The sequence below is a fragment of the Oreochromis aureus genome, linkage group 3, assembly GCF_013358895.1.
Source record: "Oreochromis aureus strain Israel breed Guangdong linkage group 3, ZZ_aureus, whole genome shotgun sequence".
NCBI lineage: Eukaryota > Metazoa > Chordata > Actinopteri > Cichliformes > Cichlidae > Oreochromis > Oreochromis aureus.
Genome location: NC_052944.1, coordinates 35,620,345 through 35,635,938, shown reverse-complemented (window position 1 = coordinate 35,635,938; position 15,594 = coordinate 35,620,345). Strand labels below are relative to the sequence as shown.

The window sequence follows — 15,594 nt, the reverse complement described above, 5'->3', positions numbered from 1 at the left end:
TTTTTTTTTTTTTTTTTTTTTTAATCCTTGTCATACTTAAAAATAAAACATTCTGCAAATCAGATAATTTCCAGATGTTGTTGCATAGTGGGTCAAAATCTAATGGTACAATACATTAGATTTCAAGTAATGGTACTTGAAACCAAGCCACAAACCATGACACAGCCTCCATGTGTCAAAGATGGCTGTAAACACTCACTGTTGTACCTTTGCCCTGACTTTGTCTGTACATACATGCATCTGAACATTCAACAGTGGCAACAGGTGTGATGAAGTGATGAATCCAAATTTGACAGTGTTGGCTCAAATATTGTTTTCAGCCAATAGCTTATTCGTGTACTTTTTAGAGATGGACCGATCCGATATTACGTATCGGTATCGGTCCGATACTGACCTAAATTACTGGATCGGATATCGGTGAAAAATAAAAAATGTAATCCGATCCATTAAATATCAAAAAAGCATCTCACAAAACTTGCAACACAGCGTAACTCGGCTCATAAGTAGCAGGTTGCAGCAGTATGCGTCATGTGATAGAGCGGCTGTGTGTATTTGTAGCTACCAAACCAGCATTTCATCTCCGAGGAAGTTATCCCAGAGAGAAGTAAAGCAAGTGTGTAAGTTCATCTCTGAATGTTTGTAAAGCATTCCCACGTTAAGCTTAACAACCGATATATGGAGCGACTGCCTCTCTCTCTCCCTCTCCTGCCGCTACTTCAATCGTGAAACTGCTTAACGATCAGCTGATCGGCTTTTCTGTCGCGAGTCCGTCTCTCTTCTTTGTTTTTGGCCCACTTTGCGCCAGAAAGAGGAAACCAGCGGCTGAACAACAGCAGCATGTTTAACCTTGATAAGCTGTTGTTAGAATGTATTTAATATTACTTTCTACACCAGGATCCTTTTCTACGTAGCTGACGGCTGGTAACTGTGCAGGGGCGGATCCAGCAAAGTTTAGCCAGGGGGGCCGATAGGGCATGAACAGGGAAAAGGGGGCACAAAGACATACTTTTCTTTCTTATTCTCATTTAAAATGTCTAGCTTTTAATAAATAATTATCTGAATCTTACAACCAAAGTTTTAATCTGATGTAAAATGTATAGAAGTCCATTACTGTATATAGTAACTCTTAAGTCTATATACCCTAGTAAGCTATAGTACTTTTTCCTTTGGGAAGGTACCATCTGTGCAGTCTGCAATTCTGTTGAAGAAAGATGTTGAATCTATTTAATTATTCTTGAAAAATAATTTGTTTCTGTGCATTTTTTTTCCACCCTGCATCAAATTAAAGTTGATTACATCGATTAAGCATCATGAGGTAGAGGGTGGGGGGTTCCCCTTTGTTTTTTGTTTTTTTGTTTTTTTTTGCTGGGAGTTTGCAACCCTATTAGTTAGTTTGCTTAATATTTCTGCTAAGTAGTCTTTAAAATACCAGAATAGGGAGGATGGAGTAGGTTTAAGTTAGGTTTAAGTTAGGTAAGGTTTATTAGATTGATCAGTGTTGCTGAACTATGAAATATTTTGGGTGCAGTGTATTTTTTACACACAGATATAACAGAATAGCTTTAGTGTTGTTGTTTATTTAAACTTGAGTATGAACTTATACAAAATGCAGCAAGATATTAAAAAAAATAGTTTTATTGATTAAAAAACACACAATATCGGATTCATATCGGTATCGGCAGATATCCAAATTTATGATATCGGTATCGGTATCGGACATAAAAAAGTGGTATCGTGCCATCTCTAGTACTTTTATTTATTTATTGTTTGCCTGTCAAGCTACTTTTTCATAGAGTCAGCTAAAGAAACAGGTTGCTAGTAACAAAGTGCCTAAAGATGCGATTTAAATTTTTTTTTTTTTTTTTTTTTTGCCAGGTCTATTATGTGTAGACACAACACTGGTTCATCAGTGACTCACAGTAACAGCAAACAAAATGTAAAAAAAACATTCCTCTGAAAATGGTCAGGTACAAGGACTGGACTGCAAATGAGTAAAAAAGCAAACAAATGTCCAAAGAAAAACTCAGAAAGACCTTTAGAAAGCCTGAACTGTTGCTCAAGAGCACTTTAAAGCATTACGAGAAAGTCTGGCTCCTTGAAAGCAGAATATAAAGAAATTGGGGGGGGGGGGCTCGAGACTTTTGCACAGTACTCTTGGCATTCACAGCTGTCAGAAAATTTCAGTTTGGTTGAACCATATCTACTGTAAATACTGTGTATCTCATAGGAATGTGATGGCTATGTGTAGCAGCGAGATAACAAAATTCTCCTGAGTTCACAGCATTGTTGGCATCGCTCGCTTTTAGTTCAGCGTCTCTTAATAGGGTTAAAGTGCAGTTAAAGTCCACGGTTAAGGCTATAAAAGTGTTAACTGGTAATAATTCATTCATTTGTTTAGTCGACTTTTCTCCCCCTTTTTTAAAAGCACTCCATCTGAGGTAGAAAAGAGCTTTTTAAATTTCAAATTTTTTTCACAGCCTTTGTTTTGCTGCGTAGGTCAGCGGTGCTTATCAGAGCACGAGCTGTTTGGCAATTGATATTCAAGAGGACTGCGTTCACAGAATGAATGGAGAGTAAATGTAACCCACAGCCTGACCCCGTTTCACAGCACTGTGTACCACACAACCTTTCTTCCTGTCAGCTATCAGGGTCCCGCAGCATTCAGGAGGTGAAAGACCTTGTAAACACATGTGATCTCATTTTTACGCAGTGATCTGCCTTCGTCAAGCAGCTACAGCTCACAAACCTTTAAAAACAGCTCAGCAAGTCCTCAAAGACTTCCCAGGCGGATTAGCCAATCATTCACTTCCTTCAACAGCCTTCAGGGCGCTCTGTTGGAGTCCAAAGGAGGGACTGTGGGCAGTTTTCAGTTTGAGTCGTAGCACCGATTGTGGATTTTAAGTTTTGGGAGTTTGAGGGGGGCCTGAGGAGAGATGCACTGGGAATTCTGGACTAAGAAGGTGGATGAGGAGGATTTGATTGAGAATGGTGAGTTTGTGTCACTGAGAGTGTTTTCCTTTCAGCTCAGAGTTTTTTTTTTTTTTTTTCCTTTTCACTGCCAGTGTACTCTGCTCTCTCGTTGTCATAAACAAGAAGTGTGCTTTAACAGAGCCGAGAGTTAAATGGTTTCAACACAATCACTGCAACTACTCTGCAGTCATGTTCAGTGTTTTATCCACTGTCTACTTTTGTTCACCAACTGTTTAAATTTGCACTAAATCTTAAAACCTCATCCGACTTTGCTTTGCTCTGTTTTTTTGCTGATGTCTTTAACTTTATGGCACAAGAGTTTAATTATTAAGACAATTTACGGCCAATCACGCAGTGAGTCGTGTGGTTGGTGTGCTGGTGTGTATCTACTTTTATATCCTACTCTAATTGATACAAGACGGTCTACTACACTCAGTCTCAATAAGTGTGTGTTATTATTATTCAGTCTCTCTGTCACTTTCATGCCTTCTTTTGGTCTGTTTGAATATCATGTTTGTCATCAGTTTTTGGTCATCGTGATCGAGATAGGACATTTCTGTTTTACAGCATCCAAAACATTAAACACAGCATATACAATAATGGATTAAACAAAGCAGAGTAAATGTATAACTCAATAAAATAATGCCAACTACAACTTGACAACAATGTCAATAAAATAAAAACCACACAGCACAAAGGAACTCAATTAAATACTAAAAATAAGGTAAAATAACGGATTTCAGTAACTCTAAATAAAATGCAATAAAACACTTTATCATTACAAAAGTTGATATGAAAATCTATAAAAATGTAAATAAAGTGTTAAATAATTTAAAAAAAAATGGATATCGATCTCAATGAAAAATAAAAATATAAATATTAAGTAAAAATAAAAAGTAAATAAATGTATAAATATGAAAATATTCAAATCTAAATAAATACAGTAAAAGGAAAATAATTAAAAATGGTTACTATTGTATGTTGTATAACTTATCTAAAAAGCTAAATATAATACAACACAGTCGTATTGCAAAGTAAATAAAAATAAAGTGCAAATGCACCTTTAATGAAGCTCCTCCTGCTTTGTCTTCTTCAGGACTTTGTCAAACAAAAGCTTCTTCCTGCTCAGTCTGAATAAAACTCTTGGTGCTGTCAGTGCACATGGAGAAAGGTACAAAACCAAAATGTCTTCACACAAAACAAACTGTTAACATTTGAGCCTGGGAGAGATCTGAGGATTAGGGTGAAGCCCTGGTCTGCACCACAGTTTGTTTGCAAGGCTGAACACAAGCAGAACAAAGCATAACACACTTCATGATTTTAAAAGTGTGAACTGTCAACAAAGTCGTTTTCTTTATTCTGACATTTGTTTTTTCCCCCTAATCTCAGTGTCAGGAAAGGAAAACAATTTAACACAGATGCTGCATTTCAACATCGGGTTAAGGACTCCAAGACAGACTTGGATGCAGGGCGTTGTGCACGATATGACCAAGAACATTCTTCCAGTGATTCATGTTTTGTTTTCACATTAGCAGACCATCACTATCAGGGTCATGGAGGCCTGCGGCCTGTTCTTGCACACAGTGTGCAGTATGGCTAATAAATGGCTCGAGGGCAGTTACGATACAGCTTAAACTAGTTCATGCTGTTGTTGTTGTTGGTGGGTTTTTTTTGAGGTGAGTGCGATTAATACCGCAGGTTATGGGGGCCATAATCAGCTTGGCAAAGACTCTAATCCGGCCCACTGGACAGCTTTGGATAAGGTGACAGAGGGCATTCTTTTTGCACTCTTAACTGGATTTTCATAGCTTTTACATTTTTTTTTTTTTTTTTTTTTTTTTTCCTACTGATACAGACCTCCTCTGTTGCCTGTCATTGTGCCAGTGAGCAAGGCATTTTAACCCCTGCAAGAAGGATTCTTGTCAGGAGTTTGTAAACTGATGTCATTTATATAAACCGGGGCTCAAACCAGACTTTTGGTGATCCATGTACAGTAATGGTTAATACTTAACGATATAGCTGTGGCTACAACTTCTTTGGTGGTTTTGCCTCTGCATGACAAACGGTGCCTTCTTTTTCCCCTTTATTAATTCACTCACCCATACTGGTGTTCCTCTAGACCATGCTGATACATATATCAACAGATCAGTTCTGTTAATTCACCCTCTAAAACCAGTCTAACCTGTCAGCTCAGGTGTGTAAAACTGTCCCTTTTGTGTTGTTGCATAAGAACATTCTTGCTGCTGTGATGCAGCTCATAGTGTTACAAAAGGCAGAAATGTGAAGTAATCCTAAATCAAACCAGTCGTCAATTCCTGATCACACATCAGCTGGAATTTCACGACGCTACGCTTCATGATCACCTGAGGAAAACCACCTTCCCAACACTAATGTGAGTTCATGTTTACTGTGGGTTTCCCCCCCTTAGTTCTCAGAACAAGCTCTCCTCTGCTTTCACAGTCATTACAATTATATTGTGCTCTGCTTTAATACTCAAATGAAAACCCTTTTAATTTCAGCTCAGGCTATTGTTTTGGGCCCATAATAACACACTTTCACACTGGGTAAATCTGAAGGTCTCCCTGCGTTGTTTCCTGTTTCCGTTTGGATCCATTTTTGATTGGTTGCTGCTGTCTGGATATGATTGCCAACTGTAGCGCAGACACTGCCACGTACTCAGGCTCTTTTGTTTTGGAGCTGCTTGAGAGAATAAAGCAGAGCTCGATCTCAGAGCCTTGTGTGTCTTTCCCTCAGACTTTCATCAATGCAGTATTGTCGAGGAATGGTGTTATCAAACTCACAGAAGCGGGCTACAATGCACTTTTCCTGTTGCTCTTTTGTGGGCATTTTTATGTTGTTTTTTTTCTTCAACCCCTTTTCTTTGCTTTGTAACAAGACTCAGCAGTGGGGTTACCACTCTTAGCATTTTAGCATTTGTGTGTCTGTGTGTTATTTTGTGCACTAGTCAGATTTTGCCTGAGAGAAGGAGGAACTCAGTTTGCTGCTGCTGACACATAAATTTTTGAAAAGCGAGTACTGCTGTGAAACACTTGTATGTAACATACTTACATTAGATTTTTCTTTTGTGGTACTTTTCAAATTTGTCTTCTTTAAATGTCATATTTTTACTGTCTCCCAGGGTTTTCTTGGTGCTTTTACATAGTTACACATATGCGGCATGACATTTATTTTTAATTCTTCTGGTAAAAAAAGTCCAGTTGAGAATCGACTCTTAGCGACTTATCTTGATTGTTGTTCCAGTTATTTTTATTTATATTTGAGGGTGGTGTGGGGCAATGAGGGCAGAGAGAATGGGTTCACTGTGTGGAAGGAGTGACAAATGGGTTGAAGGTGGGCCTCCAAGGAGCAGAGGACAAGAGGAGTTTAGATATCTGAAGTCAGCCATCTGAAGCAACAGGTGGTGCACAAGCGGTGAAGAAGATGGTGCAGGCAGGGTGAAGTGGGTGGAAACAAGTGTGAGGGGTGATTTGTGACAGCAGCAAGAGTGATGGGGGGAGACTGACGAGGTGGTAGTGAGATTTTGCAGTAATGTATGATTTGGAGACGGCGGCACAGACAAAAACACCAGAGGGAGAGTTAAAGATTTTAAGATTTTCATCAGGAGGAACCATCATTGGAATGAACAAAAAATTAGTAGATCAGAGGGACAGCTCAGGCTGGAGACAAAGTTAGAGGCAAAGCTGTGCAGATCAGGGAAAAAGTTTAGGGATGTAGTGATGGAGGACATGCTCAGGGTTGGTGCCACAGATGAGAGTGCTAGCCATTAAGTGGGAAGGAGGCAGATGACCCGCTGTGGTGGCCTCCTAAAGCAAGTAGCAGAAAGAAGAGAAGAGAGAGTGTTAGTTTTATTAGTAGTATTTTTTTTTTAATAGCATTTGTTTTGTTACTATTATTATTTTTCTGTTATTGTTGTTGTCATTAGTATTAGTAGAAATAGTAGTAGCTGTATTGTAAATAGTCGTATTGTTCACTTTTATTTAGTCTTGGGATTATATAATTGTTATTAAGATTGAAGGGCTGGTGTCTGTCGAGTATGATATAATTATATAATACAAAATAAATGCCAGAATCTGTGTCTCACATAATGAGGTCAGTGTATATGCAATTAACAACCATCAGGCAAAAAGTCTTAGTCTGCTCTAAACACTTAAATCAGGGGTGGGCAACTCCAGACCTCGAGGGCTGTGTTGATCTAAAACCTGCAGGACACCGGCCCTTGAGTTCAACACCCCTGACTTATATTCAGACACTTTTTTTTTTTTTTTTTCTGCTCCTGACTCTATATCATGTCAGTGAGAGAGGATATTTAAATTGAGTTTCTCTGCTCAGTAAATTAAGCTAACACTGGTTATTTCAGATGAGTAAAGCTTTCTAATCCTCAAATGTCTGAAAGTCAGGCCAAAGTAGCAGCATTTTGAGTCGACTTGAATCTTGCAGTCCTGCTGACGTTGTGACAGCTGCACCCGAGAAGCCTAAAGCAGACATGAGTCTGTGGTCCCATCATCCTTTAGGTGCTTTATGTTGTCTGACCGCAGGAAGTGCTGGAGAGACAGGTGTTTGAGTGTGGCGATGTTACTCTGTCTCAAATGTACCTTCTGTCCCTCACTTTCAGGAGTTTACGAGGAGCATAACGGCACCAGCAGAACAGCCGGTATGAACGGTAGCGGCCCCAGCAGGCTTGTGGACCCACTGGAGGATCCGCTCCCTGGAGTGGGCACCTATGAAGACTTCAACACCATCGACTGGGTCAGAGAGAAGAGCAAAGACCGGGACAGGCACAGGGAGGTAAGGAGGAAGGATGGTTTTTTTGGGGGGGGTGTAGATCAATTTCACTGTTATACCAATAATAAGATGAGACATGCACTCTCTGGGTGCTAAAGCAAGCATCAGTTCAACATCAGTTTTTTGTTTTTGGTAGATCTGGGTCCGTCAAATGGTGTCCAAATCCAAATTACAAATGATTATTCATGCTTTGTTTCCTCATGTTTCATAAGTCACTGCTTGTTGCCTTAGTGCGTCACCTTTACTTATAAGTGGTCCTCAAAGCTCCTGAACGACTGCTTACTCAGTCCTCTAAGTGATCTTATCAGGGACCTGTTTTGTCATCTTTACACTCTCCCCATGAAGTTTAGACTTTGACAGATATGGCCATATGCCTACTTACATTAGCAAACTCCTGCATCCATATGTGTGATGCAGGAGTTTGAAGACTTTGTGTATGAGTTTGCGGCTTCTAAACTTGCATTAAATGCACTACGATGTCATTTGATACCTGTGGACTGGATTTATTTTTTTTTAATTTGTTTATGATTATGAATCACTTTGTGATCCTGATCTACTGTTGCTTGTTTTATTCAGCATTATCTGGGTTGTTTATGTATCGCCACACTTTTTAGAAGTAGAAGCATGGATGATGGAGGTTATGTGGAGATGTAGCTTCTTGAAGTAATCCTGAGTATTGGACTTCACGCCTTGTTACATGAGCCATCAATACAGCAGCACATGAGATAAATGAACCAGAATATAACTCGTCACTGTTTTTCTTGACCAGCTGTATATTTTAAGAGGTCGCAGTCTCATTCAAATGACTTTAATGTCATGTTTTTAGGATATGGAAGAAATTTCTCACTTTCTCATTCCTTTCATTCCTCCAGATCACCAATAAAAGCAGACAGTCCACTGTGGCCCTGCTGCACAGCATCAGTGATGCCTTCTCAGGGTGGCTGCTCATGCTGCTGGTGGGACTCATGTCAGGTACTGCACGCACATGCATTTATTAACACTTTATTACCGCAGTTCTCTTCAGTAACAGGTAGACAAAATCATAAGTAAGGAAAGCCAGACTAACTCCAGATGCAGTGAATTTTGATACACACACACACACACTGCAGTATAAAGTATGCAAATTCTCTATATGCTGCAGATGCAAATACACTGTTTTTGCACATAAATTGTCTCTCTTAAGTGCAGCGGCTCAAACTCTGAGTAGTTTATTGAAATGTTGTCATATCTTTGCTGAATTTGGGACCTCAGGTCCTGAGCAGGTGAAGACAAAGTGCAGAGGAAGGATGGTGGATATACTGGAGAAAGGATATTAAAGATGGAGCTCAGAGATTAGAAGTGAAGGAGGACATGCAGATGGTTTGTGTGACACAGTAGGATGACAGGGATGGGGTGAGGTGAAGGCAGATAGATGATCTGCTGTGGCAACAGAGTTTGGGGTACTGCTCTTGACTTGTAAAACACAGAGTTATTTAACTGATCTTGTAAGGCCATACTTAAAGACCTCTGAAGGTTCTAAAAAAGCTGCGGAACTGACATTATCGGATGGCCTTCTGCCTAATAAGTCTTAAAAAAAAAGACTGAAGACCTCATTTTCTACCCTCTGTGGTTCTTGGGGTCTTTTTTCCTATTCCTGGTGTCTTTGTGTTTGACTGTGTGACTGGGGTGATTTTCACTGCATGTAATGTATGTTACGTCTTCTCTGTTCGTTGTGAAGCACTTTGATGGAAAGCGTTTGTACTTGCTCAGACTTTTTCTCTTGTTTCATTGCTGCCCGCATCAGCTGAACATTATTTCCCATGTGGTGACAGAAAACTGGTGTAGAGCCGCGACGTAGCACGAGCACAGCACTGAAAATATGCAGGGCAGCACATCTGAATGGTCGTAATATCGGTTAAAAATCTCGCACATAATCTTTTTGTTGACCCTTTAGGTTGTAAACCTGTTCAGATTACAGTGATCCACTTCTCTGACATTTGGTCGTACTCAGATATGCATAATAAAAGTAATAAAATTTATCTATATAGCACCTATAAAAACAGAACTCAGAGTAATGCAGAGTACTCAGAGGCTAGATTCAAACAGAAAGCCAAACATTAAAGTCGAGATTGTTGTTTTAACAAAGGAAAATGTCAGGCACAAACCAGGCAAACACAATAACTTGGGTCATTCCATGAAAAACACGGTTCTTCAGGGCGTGAGTGTATTTAATAAAACTAAACTGTACCTTCATACTGTGGATATGAATACTAATACCAAATAAGTTTTGTAAAGCTTGTTTCTGTTCAGCACACTTTTTTTTTCTATGAAGACCTTTGAGCATCAATAACAGAGGATGTGTGCTAGCTCCAATAGCAAAAATGCAACAAGACTAATGTCTAAGATGTGGAGTAAGTGAAACAAGCATTGGAGCCCTGGATGTTTGATCTGTTTTCTCATGATTCACTGGAGGAAACTTCAATAACCTGTATTTTGTGTAAACTGTACCATCATGTGGGTGAGCTATATTGGTCAAAATAACGTTCTCCTCCTCACTTACATTTTAATACCAGGCTTATCTTTAAGACCAGATTTGTTCTGTTTCAAAAACTTGTTTTAACACTCATCATTGTAGCTTATGTCTGTGAAAATGCAGGAACTACTCATTACTTTGGTTCCCTTGCTACTCCTAAGAACCGAAGCAAGGGAACAGAAATAATGACATAGACAAGTTAAGGCGGTAACCAGACAATAAAAGACTGTAAAAGACGACATCACATGTGTTGATAGGACAGAATACAAGTCTATAAAAAGGGAGTTTAGGTTGAGCTTTAAAGGAGGTCAAGGAGTTAGTCGTATCCCATCAGGCAGTTCATTCCAAAGAAGAGGAGCAGGATCTGGTTTAGACTTAAATCTTGAATGTTTGGTAACTGGAAGGGAGAATATGAGAATATGGTGTCAGTATTTCTGCGCAGATGTGCAAATGACTTGTAACATGTGGAGAGTTTCCACAGTGTGTGTTTATCCTATCTTCCTGCCCTCAACCTCAAACTGACCAAAGCAGATGGCTGCTCCTCCATGAGCCTGGTTCTGCTGGAGGTTTCTTCCTGTTAAAAGGGACTTTTTTCTTCCCAGTGTTGCCAAGTGCTTACTCATATGGGGAGCTGTCTGACTGTTGGGGTTTCTCTCTATTATTGTAAGGTCTTTACCTTACAGATTTTTCTTTCTTGTTGTCTTTGCCCTCAACTCGTCTCGCTTGCTTTTTCAGGCGCTCTAGCCGGCGGCATCGACATCTCAGCCCACTGGATGACAGACGTGAAAGGAGGGTTGTGTCTCCGAGGCTTCTGGTTCAACCACGAGCACTGCTGCTGGTTGTCTAATGAGACCACCTTCCAGGAGAGGGACCGGTGTCCACAGTGGCAGAGCTGGGCTGAACTCATAACAGGAAAGTCAGAGGTAGGAGAAGATTTTAAAACTAGAAAGCCGAAAGTGTTCAGAGTAAAACTGGTTTTCCGCTGATTTTGATGCATGTACAGTTAATGGCAGTTATCATTCTTAGACCTGTTTTTGAGTGCTTTTCTTGGCTCCAAATGTGTGAATGAAATGTTATCCCAAGCCTTGAGTTTGAGATTTGTTGACTGTTCCTCAGGCTTCAGTGCTGCTATGGTTCCATCTACTGGTTGAAAATTGTCATGGTACAAAATCTAAACCACTGACTTCAGGATTTCCACAAAACTAATCACTGCTTAGTTATTTATGTTATGTTTATTTATGTGTGTTTTGTTTGTTAATTTTTCAGAAGTCATACGTCACTTCGTGTGTGTGTTATTTATGCTTCTGCAGGGCCCCTTTGCCTACATCGTGAACTACCTGATGTACATATTTTGGGCTCTGATGTTCTCCTTCTTGGCCGTTATACTGGTTAGAGCCTTTGCTCCGTACGCATGTGGATCAGGAATACCAGAGGTGAGGCTGCACTCTAAACAGTAATGGGTAAACCATCACAGAGTTGTTAAGTGACTGATCATATTAATGGTTTAAATGACTTTTTTCCCACTTTATGTCGTTGCTTTTAGTTCATCTCTTATTTAGTTAATAGGCCACATAGAGTACATCAGTACTCTATGTAAGAGTGGTCCAGTAAGAGTTGGACCACTAAGGCTGTTAGTTAAATAACTATAGAGGGGAAAAAAACACCTTCAGAAGATTTGCTTCTCTTTCACTATTAAGAAAAGTCCAAAAACTTTTAAATCTAATCTAAAAATTTCATATTTAATAAATCTTTTACATATAAATGTAAAGAAAAGTCACAAAACAGCTCTCTGTTTTTCCACACTACAAAGAAACACTGCTGTAATAAATCAGTGAAACCCGGCACCCACCCCTTAATCTGACACAGATTTGTAAAATTACAGAAAGGTAGAGGGTATTTTAAAAAAATAAATAAAAGAAAATAAAATGTTTTGGACCCAGTGTTTTTAGTTTTTTCAAAATATGTAAGGGTTCATGGACAGCAGCAATTCCTTAAGTATTGTCCCCAGCCCCCTTGTGGGTCTTTTAGGTACTGCAGTCAATTCGATATCATTAAAATAATTTGGAATTGGTTCCAAAATCAGCTTTGTCCAGTTAAATGTTCTTTTAAAATCCCAAAAGATTTTTTTTTAAATTTAGATTTTGTAATGTTGTATAAAAATAAATGTAAAAACTAAGATAGTTCAGCCCTCTGGCTCAGAGTTATGAGGATCCTGTGTTTGATATCCATGATCTGCAGTCATGGCTAAACGTTTTGGCAGCAACACTGGTTTTGTGTTTCATAAACTGCAGTTTCATGTTTTAGAGTTTTGTTTTTCACGTTTCTGTTCTAGTGAAGAACAGGCATGAGCATTTTATAAGCTTCAAATTGGTTTATAGTCAAATAAGTCAAATTCATGCAGGGAGTTGGTGTTTACAGCATTGACCCGTCTTGATAACAGTCCACTGCATCTTTAGTGGGCTTCTGCTTGCCCACCAGCTTTTTAACAAGAGACCATGCTGAGGACTTGAGGTACTGATTAAGCAGGAATGGATTGACACTGTCACTCAGGATTTGGCCCAGAAGATGAGATCCAGCAGATATCCATGCTGCAGAGAACTACAGAAGAAGAAGGATCAAAACTGTTAACACTGACTCTTTGCATAAATTTGGTTTATTTGCCAATAAAAGTCTTAGAAACTTGTGAAATGTGGGAGCTAGCATGTAGGGGTGGTGCAGCATGGGAACAAGAGTTAATTCAGTTGGCAGATTTAGCCAACTGAATTCAACACATGAGTCGATGCTTAATGAACTGTATGTTGGATTTCCAATCTCCTTGACACTGTAAAGCTAGTTTAAAAGGTAGAATTTTGTGTGTGAATCTAATTGGCATATACTCAGATTTATGCCCGTTACCTTTGATGTAACCTTACATTGAACACCAGATCCTGACCTGCACCAGTCAACACAGTGCATCGCTGTAAACTTCATCACATTACCAGCTTAACCTGCGTTAAACTGCCCAGTACATAGTTTCATGCAACCTTTGAATAATACTAAATTTGTGTGCTTCAGTTGGTTTTGCCAGACGTTTCACAGAAGCTTCATTCATAAACACATCAAAGAAGTGTTGCTCGTTAATGCTGCTCCTGTGCAGTTGTTGGAAACCTAAAATACTCTCATACTTACAGCTTTTTCTTTTTAATTTCAATAAGCATCAGGTCAATTAGTTCTGCTTCTCCATTCTCACCATTCACTCATCATTTCTTTTTTTTAATCAAAGCATCCAGTCACATTGATTTATTTGTGTCCAGCTCTCACTCGTCCATCGGCCTTTGTTTGCTCTCCTGTTCGCTCCGTTTCTTTCATTTTTCATTTCTGAGGAGGTGAAAAGCCGAAGATTTGCTTACACTCTGGAAATCCAAACATTTTCCCACTGATTCGTCCACTCTAGGAAAAAAACCAAAACAAAAATACACCAGTTTCCTCCAAATACAAATATTATCCTGCTCACTGCTCCTCTCAGTTGAGGAACTGTTTAATTTTGTGGAACTTGAATCGTTTTCTCCCAACACTCTGGTTTCTCAAAGGTCAGCAGGGCCACGCACGAGAGATTAACCACTTATTTGAAAGAAAAATATCAAAACACAAACCTCATTTCTCTCCTCGGGCCCTCCTTCGGTGTTTACACTCGCTTTCTCGTGGTTATACACTCAGACAGGCGTATCTAAACCGAACCCTCCCTAACATAAACATATCCTCATCTTCTCCTTGCACATGCAAACAAACCCAGTCACTCTCACCTCCGTCTTCTTCAGATTAAAACCATCCTCAGTGGCTTCATCATCCGCGGCTACCTGGGGAAGTGGACCCTGATCATCAAGACCATCACCCTGGTCTTAGCCGTCTCCTCCGGACTCAGTTTAGGGAAGGAAGGCCCTCTGGTCCACGTCGCCTGCTGCTGTGCTAATATACTCTGTCACCTGTTCACCAAGTACCGCAAGAATGAGGCCAAGAGGCGAGAGGTAAGCAGGGTTGATGCCGGCGGTGTTGGAGGAGTTATTGCTGGTTTTTGGAGAAACTTGACAGGAAAGACGGTGATCAAGAAAGAAAACACTACAAGCAAAATATTACAATAGCTAAACATCGCAAGTACAAGACTGTTGACCTTCTACATTAGGCTGAAAAATGGATCTGTTACATTAAAAGTTAACTTGAAAATGATATTTTAAACCACACTGGTTAATCATGTAACTCTTAAATTGGAAGCAGACCTCAATACAGGCGCTTTTTATATAATATATACTCTCATTGCAGAAATTTATTTTTCCCATATTCTCTAGATTAAATTGATGGAAGATAAAAGGAATTCAACAAAAAGGCCAAAATTTCTGGTTGAAGCTTTAAATTTTAAATATTTTTCTTATATTTCTTAATTATAGGATAAAACAGTGGGAACAGCAGTTTTTCCTGTGCTGTCGTTATCCCTTTAATCTGCACAATGACTGTTCGATGTGCTTGATCACTTGATTGTTTTGTTGGGCAAGACAGTTGATACAGTCTTTTTTTCTTCTTTTCTTTTCTTTTTTTTGTCTCTACATGTAGGTGTTATCCGCGGCAGCAGCAGTGGGTGTGTCAGTGGCTTTTGGAGCTCCTATTGGAGGAGTCCTGTTCAGTCTGGAGGAGGTGGGTAGTGCTTATGATGCATTTTCCACCTTTTTCTATCATTTGTCTGCAGATCCTCTGTATATGTGTCTGTATCCCTGTGTCAGAACAACACCCGCAGTGCCGGCTGTTTTATTACTGCACAAATACTTGATCTGAATTGGTTTTTAATTGCTTTCCAGTTCCTGTGTAATTTTTCGTACTGGAATGAGCACAGCGCTGGCACCAAGCTGGGACATAATAAATATGAGGAATTATTTGCAGTCTTACTTTGGGAAGCGAATGCATTTTTGGCAGCTGTCAAATCCATCTTGAGCAGAAACATGCTGAGGAGTTTCTGGAATAAGGACACTGGCACTTTGATCACTTCATGGGGTCTCCCCAAAACAGGGAACATGACCAGTGTTTTTAATTATAGAGCCGGCCTGGCCGTGCACTGAGCTGATGAACCAGGGTTTGTTTGTGTTATGAGATAATGTAATGAAAACTATTAGCTCAATGTTGGCCTCACAAAATAGAGGAAAGGCCAATGCGTGAGCATTTTGTTAATTAAAAAAATACATCCAATTTAATTGCCCATACTGTTTTTTTACTGGCTCTTTCTATCGCCCCACACAGAGATCCCATCTCGGTGTCATAAAGATTTGCTAATGTCTGCTATGCTT

At 39.5% G+C, this 15,594-nt stretch overlaps 1 protein-coding gene across 3 annotated transcripts in view; it reads left to right on the top strand.

The window, feature by feature from the left end:
- clcn5b (chloride channel, voltage-sensitive 5b) overlaps positions 1 to 15,594 on the top strand; it is a 42,577-nt gene that overhangs the window by 11,608 nt on the left and 15,375 nt on the right. For 2 of the 3 annotated variants that reach the window (XM_031758812.2, XM_031758811.2), the window contains exons 3-8: positions 7,604 to 7,776; positions 8,646 to 8,745; positions 11,021 to 11,208; positions 11,596 to 11,718; positions 14,083 to 14,289; positions 14,870 to 14,950. In XM_031758812.2, the coding sequence (XP_031614672.1) occupies positions 7,604 to 7,776; positions 8,646 to 8,745; positions 11,021 to 11,208; positions 11,596 to 11,718; positions 14,083 to 14,289; positions 14,870 to 14,950 (872 nt within the window). Of the gene's footprint in view, positions 1 to 2,841; positions 2,989 to 7,603; positions 7,777 to 8,645; positions 8,746 to 11,020; positions 11,209 to 11,595; positions 11,719 to 14,082; positions 14,290 to 14,869; positions 14,951 to 15,594 lie in introns of those variants that run through there. The other variant, XM_031758813.2, reaches the window with a different exon arrangement.